The 14069-nt window shown below is 40.4% G+C and overlaps 1 protein-coding gene and 1 pseudogene across 1 annotated transcript; both read left to right on the top strand.

The window, feature by feature from the left end:
* The first annotated feature begins 10667 nt into the window (after window positions 1–10667).
* LOC108538606 (dnaJ homolog subfamily C member 11 pseudogene) lies at window positions 10668–12424 on the top strand (annotated as a pseudogene).
* A 320-nt stretch (window positions 12425–12744) lies between these two features.
* LOC108538607 (uncharacterized) lies at window positions 12745–13859 on the top strand. The gene has a single exon (XM_017886783.1). The coding sequence runs from the start codon at window positions 13223–13225 to the stop codon at window positions 13601–13603; it is 381 nt and encodes a 126-aa protein (XP_017742272.1). The 5' UTR covers window positions 12745–13222; the 3' UTR covers window positions 13604–13859.
* Window positions 13860–14069: the final 210 nt, after the last annotated feature.

Genomic DNA, 14069 nt, shown 5'->3' with positions numbered 1-14069 from the left:
CTACCATTCTGTAGGTTGTCTGTTTACTCTGTTGATAGTTTCTTTTGCTGTGCAGATATCTTTATTTTAATTGAGTCCTAATAGTCAATGTTTGTTTTTACTGCATTTGCTTTTAAGGTCTTAGCCACAAATTCTTTGCCCAGGTCAAAATCCAGAATTGTATTCATCAGGTAATAATCTGGTGAATGTCACAAGGTAATCATCTATTACAATCAATATTTACTTGCGTGTTCAAATTGTCCCAGATTTGGCCAGTGAAAGTCTTTTTAAGGTGACTTATTTATTTAAAATGTCCCCTTATTCCTTACTTCCTTGCTTTCTGTCACAAGAAGAGTTTCCAAGTTTACCTTGGATCTCCCCTGACCCAGCGCTAGTATCGACTACTTATCTTAGGAGTTCTGGTTTCCTTTAGTGGAAAATAGTCTTTAGAGACCAAGATCCGGGGAGTAGGCAGGAAATTGCTGCAGGTGTATCATTGCTTCTATGCCTTCTCAGAGAATAGGACTTGAAAATATATATATGTATGTGTGTATAAATGACAAACCTCACTACAATTACCTTCAATATATTTGTTCATCTGGTCAAGTTAGACTACACAAAAGGAAGTTTCAGAATTGATAAGCTACAAAAACATATCTACTAACTAGAGTTTGATATTTGTTAAAGTTTTATTTTTGAGATAAAATGCACATAAGTTAAAATGTATAGATCATAAGGATACAATTCAACATCTGAAAAATGCACACACCCATGTAGCTCTTCCCTAACAAGTTAGAGAATGTATCCTTTACCAGAAAGTTTTCTAATCTCCCTTCTCAGGAAGAAAACTCTTCAAAACCCTAAGGAAATGACTCTTCTGATTTTTTTCACCTTACATTTGTTTTGCTTATTCAAGAACTTTATGTAATTGGAATCATGTGACACACACACACACACACACCCCACACACAGGTTCTTTTTCTCTGTCTCTTTCATAAGTATGTTTGAGATTCCTATGTTGTTGCATGTATCAGTAATTTGTGCCTTTTTATGACTTACAGTATTCCGTTGTATGAAATACCAGTTTATTGATTCCTTCTCTTAATGATGGTTGATTAGGTTGTTTCCAATGTTAGGCTATTGTGCATAAAGCTGCTGTGAGCATTTGTGTAAAAATCCTTGTGTAACAAGTATTTTCATTTGTCTCTGGGTAAACACCTAGGAGTAGAATTGCTGGGTAATATGGTAAGTGTGTGTTAACTTTGTATAAAAGTGCCAAACTGTTGTCCATAGTGGCCATATCACAACATTCCCATCACAACATTATGAGAGTTCCAATTCCTCTACATCCCCACTAGCATTTGGTATGGTTAGTCTTTTTAATTTTAGCCATTTTAGTGAATGTGTAGTGGTAGCTTATTGTGGTTTTCACTTGAATTTTCCTAACAACTAATGATGTTGAGCACTTTTTATGCTTAGTAAATATTTTCTATATGATTTGTTTGTCTCATCAATTACTAACTTAGTGAATACGTTTTAAAAACTTATGAATGGGCCTGGTATGGTGGCTCATGCCTATAATCACCGTACTTTGAGATACCAAAGTGGAAGGACAGCTTGAGGCCAGAAGTTTGAGACCAGCCTGGACAAGATGGTGAGACACTCTCTCTACAAAGAAAACAACAAGAACTTAGTCAAGCATGATGGTGTCTGTCTTTGGTCCCCAGCTACTTGGGAGGATGAGGATCCGTTGAGCCTGGAATTTGAGGATGCAGTTAGCTGTGACTGGCCACTACACTGTAAACTGGGAAAGGGAGCAAGGCCCCTTAAAAAAGGTCTCTTGCCGGGCACGGTGGCTCAAGTCTGTAATCCCAGCACTTTGGGAGGCCGAGACGGGTGGATCATGAGGTCAGGAGATCGAGACAATCCTGGTCTACACGGTGAAACCCCGTCTCTACTAAAAAATACAAAAAACTAGCCGGGCGAGATGGCGGGCGCCTGTAGTCCCAGCTACTCGGGAGGCTGAGGCAGGAGAATGGCATAAACCCGGGAGGCGGAGCTTGCAGTGAGCCGAGATCCGGCCACTGCACTCCAGCCTGGGCAACAGAGCGAGACTCCGTCTCAAAAAAAAAAAAAAGTCTTTAAAAAAAAAAAGAATTATGAGTGGTTGTTGACTTTTGTAAAATAATTTCTGTATCTATGAGATGATTTTATCTCATTTTGTGTTCAGTTAATATGATTAATGACATTAATGAATATTTTCTAAAATCAATTTTGGGGCCTTTAAAATTATCCACATTGTTTGCTTTCTATTTTAGAGTCCTCTCCTCTTAATTTTTAAAATTTTCTTTGTTCTACTAATTAGCTCTTTTATAGGATTCCTGAAATGGAAACAAATTTATGGTTTTAAATTATTCTTATTTTCTAGTATAACTATTTGAAATTATAAAATTCCCTCTAACTTCTGCTTTACTTACATCCCATAAATATTGATATGTTGTAAATCTGTTGCTATTCATTAGAAATAATGTCAAATTTATAGTCATCAAATCTTTTACCCATCAAGTCAAACTATTTTGGCAACCGTAATTCATTGCTTATGTGTAAGGCTCTTAGTACATATTTTCATGACCTGTCTTGGTCACAGTTATCAAAATGACAAAACAGAAATTTTACCTGATCCCAGAGTTCATTATTCCAAATTAACTGATGATAATTTTGTGTGTGGTTCATATTTGAAGTTGATTCTACAAATTCATTATCAATAGGATGTATACCCCCTCCCCAACCTCCACTAATGAATAGAGTTATCACTCTTTTAATATGTGTAGTACCAGGTAGAGGTGGGGAGTGGTGGTAAAAAATATGCCTTTTTTATGGCTATCAGTCTTCCAAACTCCTTTTGTATTTTAAGAAATATTCCACTCCTAGAATCTTGTTGGAATCCAGAACTCCAGCTCCTAGTATAGGAGCCAAAGGAGGAGGAACTTTCCTTCCCCCAGCCCATGGCATTCGAGGTGTATGGGCAGGTGATATTGGCTCGGCAGATTGAATGCTGCTGTAAGAGATGTTAATTTGGGTTATGAATATAAAGCTAAAGGGACAGTTTCAAATTTAGTCCATGTTGTAGTGGACAACAGTGAATGCAATGACATCTAGGGATTTCTGCAGTAATGCACAGTGGCATGGGTGTCTCACAGTGCTGTGGTCAGTGGAATTAATGGCTGCTATGACCAGATTGATCCGCAAAGTAACATCACTTGAGGCTCTGATCCTTTTCTACCTGTCTTTGCTTGGTTCCTGCCTGTTTGGGAAGCCTGACCTCCAATTTTCCTGAACAACTTTGAGTAGTCCTACTCCCTATAGTAAAATTCACTTCTGCTTAAATTAACCAAAATTGATTTCTTATCTTTTAATCGAGGAACCTGATTTCTCTTCTTTGTAACAGTAACCGTAATAGTTACAAGATCAGTTACAATGTCATAGCGACAGTTTGAGGCCAATAAATAGAATTGTCAGTAAATGAAAAGCTAATGTATCTCTCAGTCTCTTAACTAGGTAGCAATAGCACCAACTTTTTAATCAACTTGAAGCAGTAATCCAGGTGAGTACATCTAACTGAGAATAGTATAGAGCTTATTCTGTTCTTAGGCACAGAATGATTAAATTTGCATATGATTGCAAATGGTATGTGGTGGTATATGACAAAAGATATATTCAAATCCTTTTATACAAATTACCAATTTTCATTATTAAGAGTATAGGTAGAAAAATTTTATCTCTTTCATAGGATGATATAATAAACACACCTACTGAAAATTCCATCAGAGGCTGGGCGCGGTGGCTCATGCCTGTAATCCCAGCACTTTGGGAGGTAGAGGTGGGTGGATCACCTGAGATCAGGAGTTTGAGAACAGCCTGGCCAACATGGCGAAACCCCATCTCTACTAAAAGTACAAATAATTAGCCGATTGTGGTGGCACGCACCTGTAATCCCAGCTACTCAGGAGGCTGAGGCAGGAGAATCAGAGAGGTGGAAGTTGCAGTGAGCCGAGATCGCGCCACTGCACTCCAGCCTGGGTGACAGAGCGATACTCTGTCTCAAACAAACAAACGAACACACAAACCATCAGAAAATAATACTACACATTAAGAAAATGTGTATGTGGTTTTAAGGCAAAAATGACTCTGCTTATTTTTTTAATCAACTCTGTGTGTACTATTGCTGATATAACCAAAACATTACCCTCTTCCTCTAGTTACCAAAACATAACTTGGCTGTGGGCTAACAGTAAGGGCTAACATTTGCTTTCCTACTTGTATTTCCACATAATTTAGAATATTTTTTATTAACATTAATCAGTTCTTTAACTTTTTTAGCACGTTAAATATTAAGATGCAGTATTAGAATGGAAGGCTGCAGGAGCACAGGAATAGAGAGAGACACAGGTGTCGGGGAAAGCCACTAGGCACACATAACATTAAATGCTGCTCATTTTTTCTGCAACACTGCAGCTAGTCTCCTAAAGTCCATCTTCCAGAAAATAAGAAAACTTTAAAACTTTTCAACCAATATTATCTTAGAAGTCGATGTGCACATACTGATGCTGTTTCACACAGGACTGACTCAATCAAAATCATAGCCTTGGTGGAAGAAGGGGGGTGGAAATCAGTGCTTTCAAAAAGCTCCCTAGGTAATTCTAATGTGCAGACCAGATTAAGAACCTGTGGGCTAACCCACAGCCTCAGGAGCTCACCTTCTATCTTAAATTTCTTTTCCCCAAAGGAGTTATGGTGCCAGGCTTTTAACACACACACACACACAAAAAAATTATCTTCCAGTATAATTTTGTAAATGAAGACTTGCCAAAAATTCCTATTCAATAATAGATTATTGTAGAAACACTGGATAATTGTATAGCTACTAACAATAATAGAAGACTGCCTTGGAGAAGTCATGTGGAGAATGAAAAACATATTTACTCCTCAACTTTGGAGGTGGAGTAGGGAGATGAATAAAATATGTGTGCGTATATTCATATATGTATATCCATTATTCATTTTTCAGTAAAATACAACAGAATAAAAGAATGAGGTCGACAAGGGCCTATAGAAAGGTGTAAAAATAATTGTACTTACTGGTAGTGAATAAAACTGAAATAAATTTATATAATTTGTATAACCTGAAAAGTTTGAACATTATACATTTTTTTGTTTTATATTTAGAATCTCATCTGAAGGAAAGTTCCAAATGAACACTAAATATGTTCGATCTATGTCACCAAAATTGGAAGTCAAAATTTTAACGCTGTGCTGAGTGACAGTGCAAGGACCAGAATCCGTCACTGTAAATGCTGACTTCAGTGCTTTGTTTCTGACTGCTATGCAGGTATCTGCCCAATTTCCACTCACATTTTACTGTTTGACCTTGAAAGAGCCAGACTATTTGAGAATTACTCATTAAGTGTCCATTTAAAAAATGTGTATTTTCTAGCAAAGGCTAAAATTTACACAAAGTTGTATATTGCAATACTTTGCATTTTAGGAGTGGGCTGTACAAATTCTTTTGGAAAGCCCTCACCATTTTTTATACGAAATCCCTTGTAGGTACTGTTCACATTTCCACTAAAATAGCCAGGTAAAATTTCCAGAATAACTTAAATCCCCAGGTACTTAAGTAAAAACAGACTATTTTCATAGTTACCTTTTTCAAATTCTCTTTTCATCATGAATACACTTTATTAGTCCTTGTATTATCAGAAAGCAAACCTAATTTAAAAATAATGGGGAGATGTAAGCAAAGTCCCTGGTTTTCAGAATTTATCACTTTGGAGCAAAAGATTTAAAGTGATTTCTTCTCCCCTCTATACAACGTCAGAATACCAAGCCTGCAGTCTGTTATTTTCAGGGTGGTACCCAGAGGAGGAGAAGGGGAGGGGAAGAAAAGCATCCTAATTACCGAGGCATTAGAAACCTCCCACCCTGCTTGGAGTGCCTTTCCAAAGTGAAGCTAGAGGAGGCTTTCTCAAGCCTCTGTTTCTCATGGGGAGCTTTGGCCCTTGCAAGGTAACTCTTCTCTCTGATTTCCCTTTAACGAAGCAGGTGAAAGGCCGTTTGGCACCAGACGGTTCGTTTTACTCCAGCTGCCTGTGAAGAGCGCGGTTGCCAGGCAACCAAGTCTCCCGCTTTGTGCCTGTCTCACGCTAGGAAATTTGGAGGGTTTTGAGGCTGTTGTCTATTGCAGACAACTTACACTGAAATGCCTTGGGGTTTTTAGAACTATTTTTTTGTATTGCTTACAGTAAAACTACGTTATCTTTCCCAATTTTCTCTCTTTTGGGGAAGAGAGACTATTTAGAGGGTATATGGCTATATTTCCACAGGAAAATATCCAGACCCTGACTTCAAAATCAGAAGTAATTTACATTTTAAAAGAAGAACAAATGAGCATCACAGCTGCATTTCATCTGTTTCTTCCTGTCAGCTTAATTTCTTTCACTTTCTTTACCCACCCCTTCTTTCACTTTAAAAACTTTATTTGCTTTCCTTCTTTTCTTTATTCTACCCCACTTCCATGTTTCTTTTATCTCTCTCTGTCTTCCTCTTAGCAGTGGTATTAACTGCTATTTATGCATTCGTCTTCAATCAATTGCTCATCCATTAGTACAATTCAAAATGAATTCAAAATGAATCAAGCTTCACTTTCCAACCTCAATGGCTGATATATTTTTATTCTTACTTCTGAATTCTTTTTATTTTTGTTTTCTCTTGTGGCTAGGTAGGATTATGGGGAAATAAGTGACAAAATATTCTCAGTTATTTGGATTTCTCTTGTTCCTGACAAAAAACACATTGCTTTCTGAGCCTTTCAGTGTGTTCATTCTTTTCGTATTGTGGTCCTCTTGGCACATTCCACTACCTTTGAAGCCATAGAGTTCTGTAAGTTATTTTGGCCCCATATCAATGTAGGACATTCTCTTACATACTGTGATGAAGATATTTCATTGATATTTCATTCAATTTCAAAGACACAAAAAAGGATACGCTTCCTTTTGTTCTTTATTTCTGAGTCTGGGAATGATTCATAAAATAAATGAGAGCAAATTGGTCTGGTTATGCTTTCATTACCAGTGATGGACTCTGGTGCTGCAAGGGGAAACCACCTGGTAATGATCAAAGAAGATAGGTTGAAATTCTCCTGGAAAGATGTGCATGTAAGACAACAGTGCATGACACCCTCTGGTGGACCCTTTTCCTCCCTCAAAAAAACACGCTGATACTTATTCATCACTGCAAGGTAACAAGTAGTACACAGATCTATCTTCTCACCAAGGATTTGTTACAATATGGAAGCAGAACAATTTAACATCATTATTTGAAAATCCACTGTGGAAGATGAATTCATGTGTCAAAACTGCTAAAATGGATAATGGGCATAATTGTGAATACACTAACTGTTGTGATTTTTTAGTTCGTAGATATGTAACCATTCACACATCTTTCTGTAACTTATAAGTAAAAATCTCTCCATTTATGACTCAGTATTGCTATGCTTGCTATGAAAAACATAATAGAAATATGATATGATAAAGTCAGAGTGCTATACTATAGTGACCAGAAAACAGCAGGTATGGATTTTAATGTGAGTTCTACCCCTAGCTAGCTCTTTTACTTTGGTCATTCCCTTAGTCGTGGTGTCAATGCCCTCTTCTGTAAAGTTGTGAGGTTTGAGATATTCTCTGAGATACATTCTGCTGTTAAAATTCTGTTATTGAATTTGAAAACCACTAAACCTTTCAGTGAGGGTAATTTAGAAAAAGAATGGTATATTTTTTTTAGCTGACAAAGTTTTTAAGTGAAAAAAGTATTTAAACTTCTTTGTATTTGTTAATTGAGCGTTTTTTTCATTTAGACATATGAGTTCAAAATTTGTAGCTGTTTTTGACACTATAGCCGGTGGTTAAAAGCAGTTTTGGAGGCTGCCTATGCTTGAATCTAGTTTCATCATTTACTAGTTGTAAAACATGGGAAAGTTTTTAAAATGTCTTTGTGCTCAGTTTACTCCTCTGTCGATGGGGAATAATTACGGCACCCTTCTTGAAGTGATATCCTGAGGAGTAAGTGAGAGGATTTGCATAACCCCTTAGCAAATGATTAAAGCATTAACATATTCTTGATATATATGAGCTTTTACAATTACTCTTTTGTCACCAGCTATCCCAGGCTATTATCATTCCATACTTTATTACTGTAATAATAGCCACCTAGTTTAAAAGTCTCTTTCTTTCAAATCTATCCTATACATTTCTTCCAGCAAAGACTGCCCCAAACACAATTGTCTTCATTGCCTTCTGATAAAAACTGTAACAACAGAATTCAATGATTTCCATACCCAGGAGAATTTAGTATATATTGTCCTGGCATTTAAGACTCTCTTTAATATTGGTTCAAGTTATCTTTCCAGCTTCATTCCATTACTTCCTCCTATGTACATGCTCTAGCTGAATGGAACTCTCCAAGTATCCCTGAGAACTCGCACTCTGCTCTTCTGTGTTAAGCTCTTAAGGGCAGAGACTGTGATAAGTCTTCATATACCAGTATAAAGTCCAGGACCTGGCACACAGTGAGCATTCAATATTTGCTGAAATGAATAGCCTTTGCTTGCACTATTTTCCTCTCAGAAATCCTCTCTTCTTATCTTTACCTATATAACACCTATCCTTCAAGGTCCCAGCTAAATATCATGAATTACCACCATTCATAGGCTAACTACTTCCTTCATATTATTATCATGTATTTACCTTCTGGCATTTATATTCCACTGTGATTATAATTATTTTTGTTAGCTTATGCGCTAATTTTCGAATGGTGTTGAGAGCAGTGTACTATGTCTTAATCAATTTTATTTCCTACAATGCCTAGCATTTTTCTTTGACTATGTTAATTGCCAGTGGCTAGTTATTGAATGAATCAGTATGACTAATAGGATCCTATTTATTATCCATTGTTTTTTGACCATTAAAGAAAACCCATCCTACTTCAATAGAACAAAACCTTCACCCTTTGCCAGGCTCCTTAGTCTCTCCAAGGTCCAGCCACATCCTCCCTGCCTAACATGACTTTGGGTAGCTACTGAAGCCCTGCTAGCTTTTCATTATTCCCTGGACATGCCATATACATTCTTAACCATGTTCCTTTGCTGATGTTTACTTTGCTTGAGGGCAATACTGTCTTTGTTTCAGCTATCCAAGCCTGACTTAAGGTCTCATTCCATACTTTATTGCTGTAATAATAGCCAACTAGTTTTAAAGTCTCTGCCTTTCAAATCTAACCTATACATTTCTTCCAGTGAAGACTGCCACAAACACAACTGTCTTCATTTTCTTTTCCCAAATTCATCATGAGCACTTCTCTAGACTTCCACAATGCTTTTTCTCTTTCATCACAGGAAAGAGAAATTTAGGTTCTTAATTTAGTACGTAATCATACAATTTAATCATACACACACCCTAGAACAATGAATCAATAAAAGTAGGAGACAATTTAAAAGGGCTTTACTACAGAAATTCTCATAGTGAAACTTGAAAGGGACTAGTTCCGTAGTAACCCACTCTCTGTAATTCCTTTCCTCCTCCTCCCTGGGTTACCTCTTATATTAGCTGTACAGACATCATTCTTGACAACTTGTTTCTAAGATATTTAAGGAACTTTGCATTCCTCTCAATCACTTCTAGCTAATAATACAATCTTACACATTGTGTTGACTGTATTTTAATTCAATAAAAATATGATTTAAATTTGTATCCTAAATTTTCATGTGTTTTTTGTTTTTATAACTCAATTAAATATCATGTCGTTGGGGGCAGAGGTCATATTTGGAATTTCCTGTGAATTTCCCATATTAAGAAGCATAATGCTGATCACACTGTAGATTTTCAATGTATGCATGAACAACATTCATTGTTAGATGAAACCTACCTGTCAAAATGTTCTCCTTAAATGCATTTTATAATATTTGACACGCTAACTTCATTCCATTTATTATGGTCTATTGGTTCTAAGTTATCATCATGTTTATAGATTTTTCCTGGTACATTGACTTCTAATTTACTGTCATACTTACTAGACCACTCAGTAACTAAGGCAACTAAAGCTATATCTTTGGAGAAGATTTACACAGATACACCCTAGGGTTAGATAAACTGGTGTGATAGGATTTGCTTTCTATAGTGCATCAGTATTGTTTTTACCTTATGCCTGAAGATGAAAATGGGAAGTATGGTAAATATTTGGTGAATGGCCTACAGAAAATACATTATACTTCATATTTATAAATACCATCTAATTTTATCTTCTTGATAACCCTATGTAGTTGATGGTACTAAGCTGTTCTTGTAGACATGACAACTAAAGCTATTAGGTTGGTGGAAAAGTAATTGTGGTTTTCCACATTACTTAAAAAAAGTGGCCCAAACTTCAATTACTTTTGCACCAACCTAATAAGAAAGAAGTAATTTACTCAAGGCTTTATCTCTAAACTTGATCTCAGGCCCATCTGATTCCAAGGTCCTTAACAAATGGGGATAAGTCCATGGATCTCCAACTTCAGTATGCAAAAGAATCACTCAAGGAACTTCTTCAAATACATATTACTAGGATCTACTCAAAAGATTATAATTTGTGGGGGTGAAAGGTTGCGAAGATGGCGACGGCCTTGAGTGAGGAGGAGCTGGACAATGAAGACTATTACTCCTTGCTGAACGTGCGCAGGGAGGCCTCTTCTGAAGAGCTGAAAGCTGCCTACCAGAGGCTGTGTATGCTCTACCATCCAAACAAGCACAGAGACCCAGAGCTCAAGTCACAGGCAGAACGACTGTTTAACCTTGTTCATCAGGCTTATGAAGTGCTTAGTGACTCCCAAACCAGGGCCATCTATGATATATATGGGAAAAGAGGACTGGAAATGGAAGGATCAGAGGTCGTGCAAAGGAGGAGAACCCCAGCTGAAATTTGAGAGGAGTTTGAGCGGCTGCAGAGACAGAGGGAAGAGAGGAGACTGCAGCAGCGAACCAATCCCAAGGGAACGATCAGCGTTGGAGTAGATGCCACTGACCTTTTTGATCACTATGATGAGGAGTATGAAGATGTGTCCGGCAGTAGCTTTCCGCAGATTGAAATTAATAAAATGCACATATCCCAGTCCATTGAGGCACCCTTGACAGCGACAAACACAGCCATCCTCTCTGGAAGCCTCTCAACCCAGAATGGAAATGGAGGAGGTTCCATTAACTTTGCGCTCAGACGAGTAACTTCGGCAAAGGGATGGGGAGAGTTGGAATTTGGAGCCGGAGACCTGCAGGGACCTTTATTTGGTCTCAAGCTGTTCCGTAATCTCATACCAAGATGCTTTGTGACAACAAACTGTGCTCTGCAGTTTTCATCCCGTGGAATCCGACCCGGTCTGACCACCGTCCTAGCTTGGAACCTAGACAAGAACACCGTGGGCTACCTGCAGTGGCGATGGGGTATCCAGTCAGTCATGAGCACTAGCATCGGCCGGGACACTAAAACCAGCCACTGTGGCCCTGCAGCTGGGAATCCCTCACTCCTTTGCACTGATCAACTATCAGCACAAATTCCAAGATGACGATCAGACTTGCGTGAAAGGATCCCTCAAAGCAGGCTTCGTTGGGACGGTGGTGGAGTACGGAGCCGAGAGGAAGATCTCCAGGCACAGCGTTTTGGGTGCAGCTGTCAGCATTGGAGTTCCACAGGGCGTTTCTCTCAAAGTCAAGCTCAAAAGGGCCAGTCAGACATACTTCTTCCCTATTCACTTGACGGACCAGCTTCTGCCCAGCGCCGTCTTCCATGCCACCGTGGGGCCTCTAGTGGTCTACTTTGCCGTGCACTGTCTGATCATCAAACCATACCTCAGGGCTCAGAAAGAGAAGGAATTGGAGAAGCAGAGGGAAAGCGTCGCCACCGACGTGCTGCAGAAGAAGCAAGAGGCGGAGTCCGCTGTCTGGCTGACGTAGGAATCTGTCCGAAGGATATTTGAGGCAGAAGAGTCCAGAATGGGCCTCATCATCGTCAATGCCTGGTACGGGAAGTTTGTCAATGACAAGAGCAGGAAGAGTGAGAAGGTGAAGGTGATTGACGTGACTGTGCCCCTGCAGTGCCTGGTGAAGGACTCGAAGCTCATCCTCACGGAGGTCTCCAAGGCTGGGCTGTCTGGCTTTTATGACCCGTGTGTGGGGGAAGAGAAGAACCTGAAAGTGCTCTATCAGTTCCCGGGCGTCCTGCATCAGGTGATGGTGCTGGACAGTGAGGCCCTCCGGATACCAAAGCAGTCCCACAGGATCGATACAGCTAGGTAAACTGCCAAGAACCAGATTTTTAAAAGGCTGCAAAAAATATTTTCCTGGGAGTCTACAAATTTGGAAACAGGGAAAGAACCCAGACATCAGATGTTTTTATTTTATATTATTATTATAGGAGGTGGTACCATATCAATTATGTGAAGGGACATGTAGACACCCCAGCTTTTGAGGGTGCTTGGGGTAAGACTGAGGCAGCCCCACTGGGAACCAGACTGCAGCGTGGACCGTGGCTGTTTTACCAAGGACCGGTTCCTGGAGGGAAGGGCCCTGGCCCTGGCTCTGCCGGGTCCCCTGAGTATGCATGTGGCCTGCAGCCCGCCGCCCCGTAGTTCTTGGTTGGGTCTGGAGGTGTTTGTGGAACACCCTGCCCTCCACCACAGGAGCGTGAGCTGCTTCTCCTGAAATCCTGAACATGGGAAACAACGTGGAAAGCAGGCAGGCCTCCGGGTCAGGGAGCGTCTGCTGCGCTGACTTCCCATGACCACCTCCTCTTGCTGAAATAGTACTGCTTGAATCTGGAGCAGATTGCGGGTTTATAAAACTGCTTTTTATCTGAGAACAAACGGGTTTGGAAATTAGTCTTTTTTCCCCACTCCCAGAGCTGCTCAAATCATTTCACCAGCCCCCTTGGCTTGGGACAAGGTAGTGTAACTCCCGATCCCAGGGCCTGGCCCTGACACAGGTGGCTTTCCGTATCCCTGTGGGAAAACGCCCTGTCACCAGCGGGCTTGAGCTGGCCTGTGTCCCTCCACCGCCTGCACCACCCGCCTCCAGAGTGCAGTGCTGGTCAAGGGCAGTTCAAGAGGACGGGACCAGGCGCTCGGCAAGACATCAGATGCACCCAACCTGGTGGCGTGGACCCCATGCCTGGCCCGTGGCACCCAGCAGGTGGCACTGCAGCTCCCCGCTCCTGCAGGTCCAGCGTCCTCACAGGGACATCAGGGCCTGTGCTCCGGAGCCTTCCTTCAGACCCTTCCTCCACGTGCCCACTTGGGATGCAGAATGCGGCAGAGCCGGGACCCCTTCCAGCCTGGGCTTTGGTTGCAGTAAAGTTACCTGAGGCCTGTCTCGTGGGTCCTGGAAGTGGCAGCCATCAGTCGCTTTTGCTGACCCCTTGGAGCAAGCGCTGCACAGGCGGTGGCCGAGACAGCTGGCGCTGGGGGCCCCAAGCTGCGCCGGCCTCCAGCCCACCCACAGCTGTTGCTAAAGTCAGGCCTCCCTCCCCAGCACTGGTATCTGAGTAACGGCTAAGAACCTCCTTCTTCTGGTTTTGAAAAGCAGTTCAGGTTGTCCAATTCTGTAATATTCATCTCCATTTTTTAAAAAGGTTTCTCTGACGGCCCCACGGCCCGAGCCGCGGTGAGCATCATGTTGCATGAGCCTGGGCCCCGGGCTTCCCATGCGCCTCTGCCACAGGCGCTTCTGGGCACCTTCCTCTGCGTTTCATTTGCAGTCGACTGTACAGAAGGCACTCACCACAATAAACTTTTCCTGAAAGCAGAGAAAAAAAAAAAAAAAAGATTATAATTTGTTACACTTATGATGAGACCCAAGAATCTTCATTTTAACAAACACATTAAAGCATTCATTTGGGGAAAAAAATGAGCTAAGGAATAGTTAAGATATTAATAGTAATTATAACAATAGCAACTATGTAACACTACCCACTATTTGCTGCATCACCTTACTGTTGGTCAGACACTATGTTGT

Source organism: Rhinopithecus bieti, unplaced genomic scaffold (genome assembly GCF_001698545.2).
Source record: "Rhinopithecus bieti isolate Rb0 unplaced genomic scaffold, ASM169854v2 scaffold_14937, whole genome shotgun sequence".
In the NCBI taxonomy this organism is placed as follows: domain Eukaryota; kingdom Metazoa; phylum Chordata; class Mammalia; order Primates; family Cercopithecidae; genus Rhinopithecus; species Rhinopithecus bieti.
The sequence above is the reverse complement of the archived record's forward strand: the minus strand, read 5'-3'. Positions and strand labels throughout refer to the sequence as shown.